Genomic DNA, 15,543 nt, shown 5'->3' on the forward strand with positions numbered 1-15,543 from the left:
TTTTAATGGGTAGCCTTTTTCAAACCGTTCGATGCAAGGAACGGTCTGAATTCATATAATTTTAGAGTATACAATTTCTTTGAAATTGTAGGAAGTCTTTATCCCGTGATATGTGACCTTGCTCACCAATTCTTTGTCCTTGAAAGAAAATGGTTAGTAATAATCTTAAAATTTGAAAAATATATCCTAACTCCAAAGGATTTAGACAAGTATATTAAACAGCCAGGAAAAAAAGAATATGGGCAAAAATTCATTGTCAGATTTGAAATACGTGAATTAAGGATTCATTTGAGTTTGCAATTTTAAAACATTTATTTAAAAATAACGATTTTAAAACATGAAATTTGAAAAATGCTCCTAAATCAGAAAATCTATTAAAACAACTTCAAATGTAATGTTTGTTTGTTTGATCGTGACAATTGAGTAATTTCAAGTGTTTGCAATTTTAAAGGGACGTTTTTGTCACTTTACATGCTCAAAATTACGAAAATGCCCCTAGTATAAGTTTTCTAGGTTTTAAACTCCAAGCATGGAGGCCACTGGTTAAGATGAGTTTTCACAGGTTAAGATGAGTTCTCCGAGGAGGAGTTTTCTGGGTTTTAAACTCCAAGCACGAAGGCCACTGGTCGTGCAGACACCGTCTTGGGATGACGGTGCTAGCCCTATTGCACAACCAGCACGAGGGTCAGGATTTGGCGAGACTGTGCACACACTTACAGCGTACAGATCGAAGCACTGGGGTCGGGATTTGGCGAGATTGTGCACACACTGGCAGCGTACCGATCGACACTCCTCGGTGAGCCTGGGTACCAGTCCCCGCATTCCCTGGCCGACACCCAGCATTGTTCACCACACCTATCGGGCATGCATGATTTCATGACCGATTTCGATACTCCTTCCCCTACGCAGATGACAGTATTTTTCAATAACGTGGAGATGGGAGACATTAGTGGTACTGGAGTTGCACTTGCCGTGGACCCTACTGAACAGGAGCTGCGCCCTGACCAACTCTTGTTGATCGGTATGTAACTATATATATATATAGTTTCAATTTATATCGCTAACAAATAATGTGTATGTGTTAGGTCCAAATTCCAATGGGGACAATCAATATGAAATAGTTACGGACCCGCCATCGTATTGGGAGATCTCACCAGGAAAGAAAATAGCACTGCAATTCAATAATTCGTACCAGCCATTTGGACTGGGCGTCGAAAAATTCAGACGAAGTTGCGGCAAGTTAATTAGGACCAGGTCATTCGTCCATATGCGAGACGAATGGGGGAATGTAGACCCTAGCAGGAGGCAGTGTCTATGGGAGGCGTTGATGGTATGTCGTATCTGTAACACATTATTAATCTATATTTATTTGTTTGTTTGATTTTTACTTTTTTGTTTTTGTTTTTTGTATTTTTTTTTAATATTTCTAGAATTTAATATGTCAAATTATAACACCCTAGATTTTAAGATATAAAATATTATATCTTAAAATAGAATTTATGACCTAATAATAAGGTAAAATGATAAATACGAATATTTATGAAAATAAATATTCATTGATTAAAAAGCGTTTATAGTTTCAGTTTAATAAAAGTTTAAATAGATCTTAAACTTTGGAATGACAAAAATAGGGTCAAACAAACTCTGTTTTGATCAATTCAAAAGCCAGAACGCTCGTCTCGTAGTCCTCTAGCTATCCTCCGAATTTCATAATTTTTGGACTCCGTTAAGGGTACAAAACCACCCATGAAACATACTACTCTTAAATAGGACGAAAATTAATATATAACATTGTGAGCCCATTTTATTCCCACATGACCCAGCCCAACCCCTCATCCACGTACAACCCTTCTTCCACTTATCCTTCTCTGATTTTTACCAAAGCTAATGATTTCTTCATGACTCACTGGACAACACGACACACCTAGGTGAGCTGAACCTTCTCTCAACCATTAGATGTATCTGAGCCTAAGTGATCCAAGCCATTGGTTTGTAAATAAATAGAGGTACAACCCCTTTCATTCTTCATGCATTCTCTCTGCAGAAATTCTACAGAAACTCCTTCTCCCTCTGCTCATCTCTCTGGATAGCAACTTAATACTGTTCTTAGAGAGATTACACAGCAGAATTTCCATCTCTCTCTCACTCTCTCTCTCTCTCTCTCGGTTAAACTAATAGAAGAAGAAGAAAGTAGCCTCAAACCTCTTTTTCTCCCACCTTTGGTCAGAACAGAAAACAGAGGAAGAATCCTCTCTGTAATTCTGTTCTAGACCAGCAGCAGATCTCTTCTTCTTCTCCATCTCGAGACAGCAACTGCAGGTAAGAATCCTCTCTTTTGGATTCTAGTTTCTCTTCTCTTCTCTCTCTGTCTCTCTTGGGTACCTGCTGTGTGTGTGTGTCAGTGAAGAAAAGAATAAAAGAGAGAAAGGTATAGATAAGAAAGAAAAGAGTAGAAGAGGAAAAGATAAGATAAGGAAAAGAAATAAAAGACAAAAGAAAAAGGACCTCTCTCTCTCTCTCTCTCTCTACGTGTGTCCCAAAAGGAAAAGAATCATGTGTGTTACATATATATTTATATACCAGATTTTATGTAATATATATGTGTATTTAATTAATTGATGAAAGAAAAGAAATAATGGATAAAAGTGAAAAAGGGCAATTTTAATGTAAAAAGATATTTAGTGTCAAATAAAGCTTTGTTTTAAAGCTTGTGATTTTATGAGTTTTAATAAGTACTAATGTTTTAATGTTATGTTTTTAAACAGGGCTTTTCAAAACGGGGTAATAATTTATAAAACACGCCGTTGTGATGCCTGAGTAAAAAGTCAATATTTTATAAAAGTGTCGTTGCGCCGCCCAATTGTTGTAAAAGTAATATTACGCATTATTAATATTAATGCTGTTATTCTGCTCAATTTTATAGAATATAAAATTAGAATTTTTTTATAACTGTGATAAATTAGTTATATTAACTGTTATATCTATTTTTATAAAAATAGGATATTATACTTATGTTATTTATATATATGGCTGTTATATAAATAGCCGTTATGATTATAGATGTTTTTAAGACGATCCTTATGTAAATAACCATTATAAATGAAAAATGGTATTTTGGTCATTGAATAATAAATGTTATAATGTCCACATGAAATATGTGACATTATAATTAAACCGTTTTATACGCCGTTACTATGTCTAAATGATGTTAGAGATTATGTTAAGATTTAAGGGTTAAAAATGAAAACAGAGTTAATATAAGTTTATTAGTAGATTGTACTGATTCACTATTATTGGTGTTAAATTATATTGCAGTTAATATTTGTGTGAACACTTTTCTGAAGCAAAGAAATAACTGTGAGTATTTCTTACTCATTGGGGATACGTGGTGGTCTTTGATGATGTTTTGAATTCTGGTTTCTTTAATTGTATACAAGTTGTTTGACATTTTGTTTGAAACCATGTATATTTTATTGTCATGAATGGTGAACATGTTGATAAACTGTCATTGCATATTTACCGTGAGAAGATATGAACTTGTTAATAAAAAGACCAAGGGTTGACGTCCTAAGGCACTAATGGATCATAGACTGCGGGCTAGAGTCCTAAGGCATCAATCAATCTTTGAAGACCGAAGGTTAATGTGCCATGGCAAAAGACCGACGGTTGGAGTCCCAAGGCAGTGCTGATCCAGACCATAGGTTCAAATAAGACCAAAGGCGGTTAGAGTCCTTAAGTATTGATCAGTAATCATCAATAATGGTAAGACCAAGGTCAGATTCCTCTGGCACTAATCAGGACTAAGACCGATGGCTTAAGTCCTGAGGCAATATGTAAGAATAAGACTCGAGGTTAAAGTCCTAAGGCAAAGACTAAGATTATGCATACATATAACTGTCATCATAATATTGTGTGGTGTACTTTTAAATGATTTAGTATTTCATTATGTTATTGGAGATAGTTGACTCACTATTCCGACAATATGGGATTGCTGTGTTAACCATAATCACATACGAGTTTTTGCAGGATGGAAGGAACGATGCAACTAATAGCATTTATGTTTAAGGCTAAGACTTTTAATATGTAATATTTGATTCGTAGGATAAAACAATGGTTATTTATTGAGTGCCGCATGTGGCACATATGTTATTGCTTTAAGTGTATTTATGGTATTAAAACTTATGGTTCATATTTTAATATAATGAGGTAATTCAGTCAGCTCTATCGTGTTATGTTTCCTAGTTTTTAAAGAAAAAAAAATATTCTACTGCCAATTATTTAACTTTGATGACGTCATAATGACATGTGAAAATTGAAATTTTCACTTACGCTTTTTTGTAAAAAGTGGGTCGTTACACAAATTTTATATTGTGCAGACAGAGTACTACATCTCACCTCGATTTGATGCCAATGAAGTAAAAAGGGAAGTCTTCAAGGACATCAGCCAAAAGATGCGGACTTGGAGATGCCAACAAAAGAAAAAGCTTGAAATTCGGGTGAAACACTCAAGATGGTACGGACCAGAGTAGGGGACAAGACTTTCACGGGGTGGGACCCCAAAGACATGGCGAAGTTATTGGCCATATGGTGTGATGAGGCATGGCAGGTGCGTGGGTTATAATCGAGTCCTTACGGCTGTTAGTTCAGGGAGCTTTTTTATATATATGTATATATATATATATATATTCCCCATTTTTTTAAAAGCAAAATAAGGCAAAAATTTAGTTGATTGTTGAGCAGAAACGGAAAATAAACGTTTTTGAAACACCAAAGAGATAATTAAGCATTGAACCTTATGTGAGATGATTTATTTGATTTTAGCAGAGATTGCTGCTAATTTTTCTATTAATGCTTTTATAATTAGAATCTGATGTGGGATTTATTTTCTCTTTATATTTTTCATTTTTAACTACCCCTATGGGAACAGATATTTCAACATGTTTTAATTTACAGAGATTAAATTAAAATTAAGGATCTTATGTTATAATTTATTTGAATATTTTTTTTTTTCCATTTATTCGATTTACTATGGCCATTTTTTAAAGTGATTTTTCATCTTTTTTTTTTTTTTGAACAATGATTTTTCATCCTTCAAAAGCAAAAGAAGGCATAATTTATTTGATTGTTGTGCAAAAAATGAATATAAATTCTTTTAAAACACCGAAGAAATAATTAAGCATTAAACGTGATGTGGGATTTATTTGATTGCGTTAAATGTTGAGTGAAATATTTTGTTTTATTTTGTATTCATAAAAAGAATACCCGTTCCTCACTAAGAGAAAGAGCTTCCTTTGCAAGCCAGTGCGCAGGCCCATTAGCGAGACGCCTCGTATGAGTGACCTTCTACTGTTGGAGACAACTGGAGACCCGTCGAGTTTGCTCAATCAGATAGCCATATTTACTTAAGTTCCTATCTTCTTTCCACAAAGCCTGCACCACCTGGAGAGTGTCACCTTCCAGCCCCACCTGTTGGTGGCCCAACTCTCTACAAAAATTAGCTGCTCTCAATGTTGCTAGAGCTTCTGCTATACAAGGAATATTGATGATATGACCCTATGGAGCAGACAAGGTAGCTAAAATTTCGCCCTTGCAATCACGGATGATAACTGTTGGGGATAAATTCCACTCAACCCGATCCAAGGAGGAGATAGACATTTAGCAACTACTTCAGGGAAATTAGGTATCAGTTATCTCAGTAAATTGGGATAGGACTCTAATTAGCCCAAGTATAGTTTGATCAGTAGTCCTATCTTTGGTAGAATTGGGATAGGACTTATGGTCCAATCAAATAAGAAGAATGATCAGATCAGAAGTCTAAGAAGATATCAGATTAGAAGTCTAATAAAATATCAGAGTCCAATTAGAACTCTGACATCAATTCTAGATCTCTATTAGAACTCTGACAGCAGTTCTAGATCGACAAGAAGCAGGAATTCTAATCCAGCTTTGACTCCACCTCTTTGCCTATAAATAGGCCCATACCCCAAGTATAAACTCAACTTTATGCATAGAATATTATTTTCTCACAGAAGCTAACTTAGGCATCGGAGCGGGATCCCCGGAAGTGTCCCTAGTTTTTGTTGTTTTGCAGAATTATTGAGAAGCGTGAAGAATATTAGAAGAGCGTTCAGATTCACACCATACCGGAAACTGTACCAACAATAACTATATATATATGATACCCATCTTTCTTGTATGCCTATCCACATCTGCATCCCAATTGACCTTGATAGAATCTCCGATCGGAGCTTGCCATTTGAGATACATAATATGATCTACTGTTGCCTTTGTCTTCAGACGAGAGTTTGCATTACGAAAAGCTCAAGGGAGTTTATAGCATTTGTAACAAGTAGGGAAGGGTGGCTGGGAGTTCCTCCGAAAACAACCACGTTCCGACGTAGCCATAGTTTTCAAGCCACAAACAACACAAACTCCACTTCGTTATGCTCCAATTACTTAAAAACCCATAATGAATACAAACCCATATATATGTTACATATAGTTGTACGACAAAAATTTGTAGCAAAAAAAAAAATGTAGAACAAATATCCAACGTTGTTAGTGTGATTTTATATCTACATGTACAACTTTATTATGTTCTCACTTTTCAGGCATACTATTGTTTGAAGTAAAGATTTTTTTTTTTTTTCGGTGATTTTGTTGAAGTTGTTTATTTTGGGGTTTCTATTTCATCTAAAATTTCATTGCCCAGATGTTTCTTTATATTTTATGTATACATTTTTCATGGTTGTAAATTGATTATTTTTATGTTTGTTTCTCGAGAAAGTTTCTTTGTACCACACACTAATTTGAATCTAGTTTTGGAATAAGATATGAATATGTTTCTGTTTTGTTTGTGAAATTTTTGGTTGAGTTGTTCTTCATTTAGAAGAGTTTTTTCAGGTTTTGAAAGAAAAATAAAGAAAAAATTTATTTTATCGTTGTGTAGAAAAGGAAGAGAAATTCTTTCTGAAACAGTAAAGATATAATTAAGCAATGAACCTGATGTGAGAGGATTTATTTGATTGCATTAAATGTTGAATGAACGATTTTGTTTTATTTTGTATTTATAAAAAAAAAAAATTGTTTATTATGCTCTATATTTTTTTCAATGCTCGGAATCATATGCATGGGTTTTACTTATATTGAAATATAATAAGCATCACACCAACGATATCAAAGATTCTTACTAATTTTTTCAATGTGTTGTTTACTCGGTTTTTTATACATTTTTGGGAAGTGCTTTTTCATCTTTTGAAAGCAAAATAAGCAAAAATTTATTTGATTGTTGTGCAAAAAAGAAATAGAAACTATTTCAGAACACTAAATAGATAATTAAGCATTGAACCTGATGTGAGAGAATTTGTTTAATTGTTTTAAATGTTGAGTGAAGGATTTTGTATTATTTTGCATTCATAAAAAAGATTTTGTTTATTTTGCTCTGTTTTTTTTTTTTTTTTTTTTTTTTTTTTTTATTTTAAATTTTCATATTTATATGAGTTTTATTTATATTAAAATATAATAGGTATCATATCAACAATATCAGAGAGAAGGAGGGAGCAGATCTGCTCCTTCCTCCTCTCCATTTCCCTTTCTACTCCCCACTCCTACCCTCTCCCTCCCATTATGATTTTTTTCTTTTCTTTGTAGGTGTTCTCCCCCCAGATCAGCATTTTTGGCATCTTCGCTATGCATCCATCCATCTACCTCCGTGCTGTTCCGTTCATCTCCTATCTGGCCACTGCAGCTGTTTGCTAGTTGTGTTTTTGCTTTGAATAAGAGTTTTCTTCTCTTTAGATTTTCCTTCATGGGCAATCTATGGGATAAAGGTTAGTCAGGTGTAAGAGGTTATCTCTCACGGCCTGGATTGTTCGGTGTGAGGGGTTATCTCTTACGGCTGGTTTAAATAAATATTTCTATGATATTTGCCTACCATTGTCTTAGATCTAGTCTGCTCGGAGCAAATATACTCTTTAACTATTTTTGTACATGGGTTAGCGGAAGATGAAAGTCATAGATAACACTTCATTGTAAGAATTTTGTTTGCATCTATGACTATGTAACCTCATATATGTTGCTATATTTTTTAATTCATTTGAATGTTTTATGAGATTTCTTTTTTGTTTGTGTGATTTACTCGGATTTTCAGGCATTTTTTGCAGTCGCTTTTTCTACTTTTATGGAACATAAATACCTTCAAAACACCAAATAAATAATTAAGCATTGAACTTTAGGTGAGAAGATTTATTTGATTGCATTTTTTTGAACAAATAGCAAAGACAAAAACAAGAGGTTCGAGACTCCCTACACCCTAAGCTAGATAAATCTGACTTGAACAGCAACCTAAACAATACATAGTCATTACAAGGACAACAATGAGTCACTCTTTACATTTAAGCACAATCAACAAATAAAATATGGCAGATCTAGCACCTAAGCCAACAAATAGTCCAGTAACATTTAAACATCACAGACGCAAACTGTGAAAAGAAAAGAAAAGAAAAAAACAACATAAAACACCCTAAACAGAAGCCAAAATCGGGACCGGAATCGGGTGACGCCGTCGACGGCGCATTTCCACCAGAGACCTCCTCTACAGCAGAAATAAGCCGGAAGACCTCGGATCCACCGAAAAACTCCCAACCGCGCTCTAGAAGACAAGCCGTGACCCACATGCGTCAGTCCAGGGAGTGACCTCCCTGGCGCGTGTAGGCCACGCGCCAAGCATGGAGAACTGGCACGACCGTGGCTGGAAGCTGCTGGACCGGAAGAAGCGGGCGGTGGAGAGGCGCATGTCTTGGAAAATCCAGCCGAAGTGAGCAGATCTAACTCCAAAGAAAGAAACCAAAACAAAGAAAAACCAGGTCAAAAACTCTGTCGGAAAACACACTAGAAAGTTGCTCCCCAACCCAAATCCCGTGAAGTCTTCTGCCGGGGAACATCAACCACTACCGGATCTAACTAGGGGAACAAAAACTCCAAAGTCCTAAAGGCTGGAGGACACCAAAAACTCCATTGGCTCTAACCAGGGAGGAGCAACAAGTCTTGATGGAATAGTTCAGTCAAACAACAACATAAAACATAAAGTCTTTATTTTCCAAAAATTCTTTCTTTGGCCTTCCTTGTTCAATCTCTCATGATCCTCCAACTTTCCTTCCTATTCGTTAGCCTTGCATTTCATATTTTCAGTTGATCAATTTCCCAATCGGCATCTTCCACTAGAAAAGCCTATGTTTATATGGCCGAAATAGAAATTTAGATTTGTATGTTGAGAGGAATGTATCAACCCAAAGTTGACTATGTAGCAGAACAAACGAAATAATCGGGATACTAGCCGAAGTGATGACAACAACCGGAGCCCATGCCCTTGAACTTGTGTACACCAAAAAGAAAGTTGCGCTGAAGGCTACCATCATGCCCGCCATGGAGATGAAGAGTGTAGCAAGTCCAATCATCAACTTTGAAGGTAATGACTTTAAGAAATCATCTTCTGTGTAGCGTGACATGAGAATTGACAAGAATATTACTATTGAAGTCGAAGAGGAACACAGTGTTATTGCATCTGATATGAAAAATACCATAAACCAGTTACTTCTCACAAAAACAGGAGTCCCTGTTTCTTGATTGCTGACACCTGCTACAGTGAAGGCTGCAACAAAAATCACAATGGCAATCAATGTTGCCACGAGCATGCAATACTTTGACGTGTCCTTCATCCACTTTTCACCATCTTTCTGCAAATTTTTATGTGCCTTTCTAAATATCTCCTTAGGTGTTTGGCCTTTCGAATTCTTCCTGTTCACGTATGACCGCGGCACAATCTTTTCTATCTCCTACAGTTGACCAAGTATAAATTGATAGGTATCAGTTGAACCATTATATATGCAACCAGAAGAAAAAAAAAAAATTATCACTCACCTTAAACCACAACAACTCCCGTTGCATTTGAAGAGCTGCTCCTGATACGATATTTAGTCGATCTGAAGGTGCCAATTTTCCAGCTAAATGCAACATGTTCTCTTTGGTTTTTAAAGTAGCATAGGATGCAAGACTATCCTTGTCAGCACCTATCTCAAATATTAGATTGAACACACTCTCGTGCCGATATAAAATAGCAATGTGAAATATACTCATTTTATTTTTGTTTTGTTGCCATATAAGGTCAGGATAAGAGCGTGCAAGTATAATTAGAAATTCAACATTTCCAACTTTTGCAGCTTCAAAAATTAAAGCCATATTATAGTTGACCAAGTTTGATGAGAACTGTTTGTCTGGAATTCCAACCTTTTTCCAAAGTTCTTCAACTAATTGATGGGCTAATGTCTTCATCAAAGCTTTGTTATAGATCCCTTTGAACCCTATGGTTGAAAAAAATAATCTATTCAAAACTCAGAGATAGTTTGGTAATAAAGAAATATTCAATTTGTATAGTTATTTTACCAATATCCATAATAAGAAACTATATTGAAAGCTTTATAAAATAAAAATGCAAAGATAACTAAAGCATTAGATGCGGGTACTTGCATCCTAATTATTGCCTTCTTACGTGATGTAGGACGGAATTTACTAATATTTTCGGTGAAAACGAAAATAGAAAAAATGTCAAAAATAAAATTGGAGTTACGTCGTTTGATTAGAAATTTACCTATTCTTAGACAATAGAAATATAAAAGGAAAGATTTGATCGTCAAGCCAGGATTTTTATTTTATTTTCTTATTTACAATTAAGACTTTATTTCCTTTACTTACTATGATTAGATTTGCTTTATTTATTTCTTTTACTTTTTGGGATTAGATTTACTATTACTACTAGGAATAGGTTTACTATTGCTACTAGGAATATGTTTACTATTACTACTAGGATTAGGTTTACTTTCTCTACAAGTATTTCTCTTCTATAAATATGCTTACTTATTATGTAAAACTCAATCAATTGAATTATTATCAAATAAGATAATTCTCTCTCAAATACTTTGTGGAGTTTTATATTTCTTTAGCCTGATGGCTTGTTTTATCTTTTTAGGTAGAAGACGAAGACGCTTCTCTTTATAGAATCAAAGATGCTACTATTTGATTAGTTACCTTAGTCTTCCGCTACGTCATTAAGATAAGTTTTGTCTTTGCATAAACAGACACTTTAAAGCTTCTTTCTTTTGAATTTAAGTAAACAAAAATGCTAGCTTTTTCCAACATAGGAAAACATTACTCCCCATGGTCATGTTCTTGTGTGTGTATAAAAGAAACACTTGTAGAGAAAGAGAAAGATATAGGTATTTTTAGCTAATATCGCTCAATTTTCATCTCCAGGAGATTAAGTTTAGAAAAGGTAGAATATACATTTTGCTATTCACTGTAGCGCACTATAAGAGGGAAATATTGTTTCTCTTATTGGAGAAAGAACCATCGGGTTTTGTGCTCTCTATATCTTTATTTTTATCTTTATTCTTAACATATTGAAGAATAATATTTAAAGAAAGTATAGAAAGATGAATAAAAATTATGTTAGAGTTCGTAATGCAAAGATAGTAGCTACAAATATATATATATATGTGTATTTTGAATAATTAAAATAGCTAGTATTGTTGGAGATGTTATTAGGTAATTTGAGTAAATTTGTCAAGTTGTGATTAATGTAATAAAAGAACTACTTGGGAAATGTCGTATATATCTTTTCCATTTAAGAAGTTTGAGTTGGAGGCAAACTAACATGAGTACTTTAAGAGACTACTTTTCCAGGATGATAGCTGACTTTCGCTGCCAATTGCAAAAGGATTTCGGGCCAACATTTTCAACCCCCCGAACCAGCATTCAGTGCCGGCACTTGCTATGTTTGGATCCATATCCAAAATTTTCAATGCTACATCTGTCCATAAAAATGGTACGTTAATTTGATGATTGTCAAAAGGTTGGTTAAGAAATGCTTAATTATAATATGATCGCTAATATTCAATAATTAAAAGTGGTAACTTCATCTAAGAAAAGTTAATTATAGTCAGAATATGTAAGGGCTTACCAAACATATCATTGTAAATAGTATACTCAAGGAGCTCAGTGCGTTTTCCATCACTCAAATGTTCAAGACCAGTCATAGCGAATAGATACGAGACCATGTTCGTATGTCCTTGATAAGCTGCAACAATGAGTGGTGTGTCTTCATTGACATCCTGGATCGATAGCAGTTTATTGTTCATTTCCACCAGCTGCTCAGCAATTCTGACGTTTCCTGATTGAGCAGTTGAGTGAAGGGCCGTAAATCCATATGTTGTTTTCAATTCCAAGTCCTCCGGAGTACTCACGATCAATTTCAACAATTTTGTTATAAAAGTGGTGTGTTGTGCAGCCGCCGCAATGTGAAGTGCTGTCGCTTGCTCTTTCGATATGGGAGCTCGAACATAGTGTGGGCATTTCTCAAGAAAGGCCTTAGCAGCCGGCCAATCACCTTTTATGGCAGCTTGAAGGAGGGGACGACACGGGCCACGACATTCATCTAATAATGTCCTTTTCCCTGGAATTTTTTTTATTTTTAGTTTTCAAAAAAAGACCAAACGTATTAATTACAACGTAAGTTGTGAAAAATCGTGCCACTTGGATGCATGGAAAGATGTTGGATGAACTAATTTATCTCATTTCTTAGGGAATGTTTGGCAAGTGAGGGAACATAACAGAATAGTGGGAGAAGAATTTTTTAGTTAGGAAAAAGTGATAGGATGTGATATAAAGTAAAATGAAGTTATATAGAAAATTGAAAAACATTTGTATTGTAATGGATTTTTTTATTTGAATAATAATAAAAAATTATTGGTATGATATAAAAAATGAAAAAAAAGTTGAAATGTTTTAATGTTGATTGTTATTAAAAAATATAAAAATATTTATTGTTTTGACTATGCACGATTCTGCTCTGTATTGTAACTTGCCAAACATTGCCCTAATTACATATCTGGAACAAGTGAAATCTTGTCTTCTTCTTCTTCTTTGTTTATTTGTGTTAGCACGCGTGTTTGTTATTTTTCTTTTGTTTCATGATTTGTTATCCTAGTTTTTGGCCTACATGCAGAAGGTGCTTAATTAACACAACATTTTGGCTCATTTCAAAATGCAGTTTATGCAAGCTGGTAGAATGAAAATGGAACAAAGGACAGAGTTTTCCTTTAAACTTAATATATAGTCTATAAAAATGTCATGTGTCTTTTGAAAATATAAAAAATAGATGTTTTTATAATAGAAAGGACAAAGAATGAATTTATTAAAAAAATAAGGGATAATTGCACCGTTGGTCCCTGTGGTATACCATAATTATTTTTCACTCCCTATGGTTTAAAAAGTTCACTGGAGGTCCTCGTGATATGCAATAATTACAAATCGATCCCTGACGTCAAATTCTGTTAAAATTTTTAACAGATTCCGTCAAATGCCACGTCAGCGCCACGTGTCGTCATCTTATTGGTGACACGTGGCGCTGACATGTCTAATTTTAATAAAATAATATAAATTTATTAAAAAATAAATAAAAAATACTTATTTTTAAAAAAAAAAAAAAAAAAGAAAAAAAAAAAGAAAAAAACAAAAATGGGAAAGGGGTGGCCAGGCCACCCACAGCCCATGGGGGTGGCCGCGCGCCACCCCCAGAGGCCGCCGGCGGTGGCGCGAGGCCACCCCCAGTGGCCGGGGGTGGCGGGCGGCCACCCCCAGGCCATTGGGGGTGGCCTTCGGGCCACCCCTAGATCTTCTAAGGGTGGCCCGATGGCCACCCCCGGCCACTGGGGGTGGCCGCGCACCACCCCCAGAGGCCACCTGGGGTGGCGCGCGGCCACCCCCAGTGGCCGGGGGTGGCCATCGGGCCACCCTTAGTAGATCTAGGGGTGGCCCGAAGGCCACCCCCTGGGCCTTGGGGGTGGCCGCGCGCCACCCCCTGCAGCCACTGGGGGTGGCGCGCGGCCACCCCCAGTGGCTGGGGGCGGCGCGCGGCCACCCCCAGTGGCTGGGGGCGGCCAGGCCACCCCCAAAGGGGTGGCTGGGCCACCCCTTCAGCTTTTTTTTTTTTGTTTTTTTTTTTTGAATTTTTTTTTATAAAAAAATAAGTATTTTTATTTATTTTTTAATAAATTTATATTTTTTATTACGATAGACACGTGTCGCCATCTTATTGGCGACACGTGGCGCTGACGTGGCATTTGACGGAATCTGTTAAAAATTTTAACAGAATTTGACGCCAGGGATCGATTTGTAATTATTGCATATCACGAGGACCTCCAGTGAACTTTTTAAACCATAGGGAGTGAAAAATAATTATGGTATACCACAGGGACCAACGGTGCAATTATCCCAAAAAATAATGTACTTTTCATATGCTATTTAAAACATGTCTATTTAATTGACTGCATATGAGAGAAAGAGATGACTAATTAATGATACATTCTATCATTTTATCTTCTCAAAGTTGATGTTGCATTTTAAAATCATTATTAAATTTCGAATGGATTACTATTAAATTTTGATTCAATAGTAATTTAAAAGGAACATCAACATTAAAAAGATAAAAAGATAATAAGGCGCATTTTTTTTTTTTTCCGATTAATAGAATGGTAGGTAGCAGTACTAGAAAGAGAGAGGTACTTACTTGGACTTGGCTCCCCTATGCATATCTTCACGGATTCAGGTTCATAATCTTCACTTGGGATTGGCTCCCCTGCATTTGCCTGCACCAATTCTGATTGGAACGTCCCAGCGTCTAATGACGCAAATGCGTCCGATGTTGTAGAACGAAGACTAGAGCTGTCGGGGGAACACTCCGTTGTAGAAGATAATCTTGGTTGATCGATAGAAGAGGTCCTTTCACTCGCAATTCTCACTTTTGCCTTCTGTCTTCCATAATCAGGCGTGTTGATAGCACCTTCTTCCATTTTTCTTTTCTTGTTTTATAAAAACAAATCTAACAGAAAATTCACATATGAACATTTATAGATAAGTAATGTATTGAGATAGAAAATTGACATGTGAAAATTTTTCTTGCTCATTTCAAGTTTTCTTTCTTGAACTTACACGACCCAAACTGATAGATAGAGATCGACATCTAGTTGAAGGTTGGGACGAAACTACAAATTTAGAGAGCGAGACTGCTTTGAATTTTTTTTTTTTTAAGAGGTCAAAGTAAAAAAAATGGGCATGAAATATTTTATGAACAAACTTATTGATCATTTTCTTCTTTTTTCTTCTGGTTTTTCATAAAAAGCTAGTACATAAGAACCACCATGACAAAAGTAAGAAGAAGAAAAAGGCATGATGCCTGGTTAGTGTTAAAAAATGAAAGAATATACTGATACAAAGGTAAGAATAAAAGAAGAATGGTAAGGAGAAAGAGAAAAATGTTCAAGTTCTGAGATAACAACAAGAGGTTAAGATTTATTACAGGTACGTACTTGACGATATTACTATTCCAATTCTACCCGTTACAGATTGAGCTTCAGAGCCTGTTGAGCGCGCAGTCCGAAGAAACAGGGAGTCTTTTGATATTCAACCTTGCAGGAGTTTTGGCCAGAAGGT

At 35.5% G+C, this 15,543-nt stretch overlaps 1 protein-coding gene across 6 annotated transcripts; it reads right to left on the bottom strand.

The window, feature by feature from the left end:
• Nucleotides 1-8,249: 8,249 nt before the first annotated feature.
• On the bottom strand, nt 8,250-15,539 carry LOC133867656 (ankyrin repeat-containing protein NPR4-like). Of its 6 annotated transcripts, none has more exons than XM_062304407.1 (6): nt 15,420-15,539; nt 14,621-14,912; nt 12,014-12,505; nt 11,708-11,863; nt 9,919-10,358; nt 8,251-9,833 (listed from the first exon to the last, which is right to left on the bottom strand). In XM_062304407.1, the coding sequence occupies exons 2-6, from the start codon at nt 14,901-14,903 to the stop codon at nt 9,219-9,221; spliced, it is 1,986 nt and encodes a 661-aa protein (XP_062160391.1). In that variant the 5' UTR covers nt 14,904-14,912; nt 15,420-15,539; the 3' UTR covers nt 8,251-9,218. The 6 variants fall into 6 exon arrangements, with proteins under 6 accessions (XP_062160392.1, XP_062160393.1, XP_062160391.1 ...); XM_062304403.1 differs by having other exon boundaries at nt 14,621-14,932; nt 15,420-15,518; XM_062304404.1 differs by having other exon boundaries at nt 14,621-14,932; nt 15,410-15,507.
• Nucleotides 15,540-15,543: the final 4 nt, after the last annotated feature.

The sequence above is a fragment of the Alnus glutinosa genome, chromosome 5, assembly GCF_958979055.1.
Source record: "Alnus glutinosa chromosome 5, dhAlnGlut1.1, whole genome shotgun sequence".
Taxonomy (NCBI): domain Eukaryota; kingdom Viridiplantae; phylum Streptophyta; class Magnoliopsida; order Fagales; family Betulaceae; genus Alnus; species Alnus glutinosa.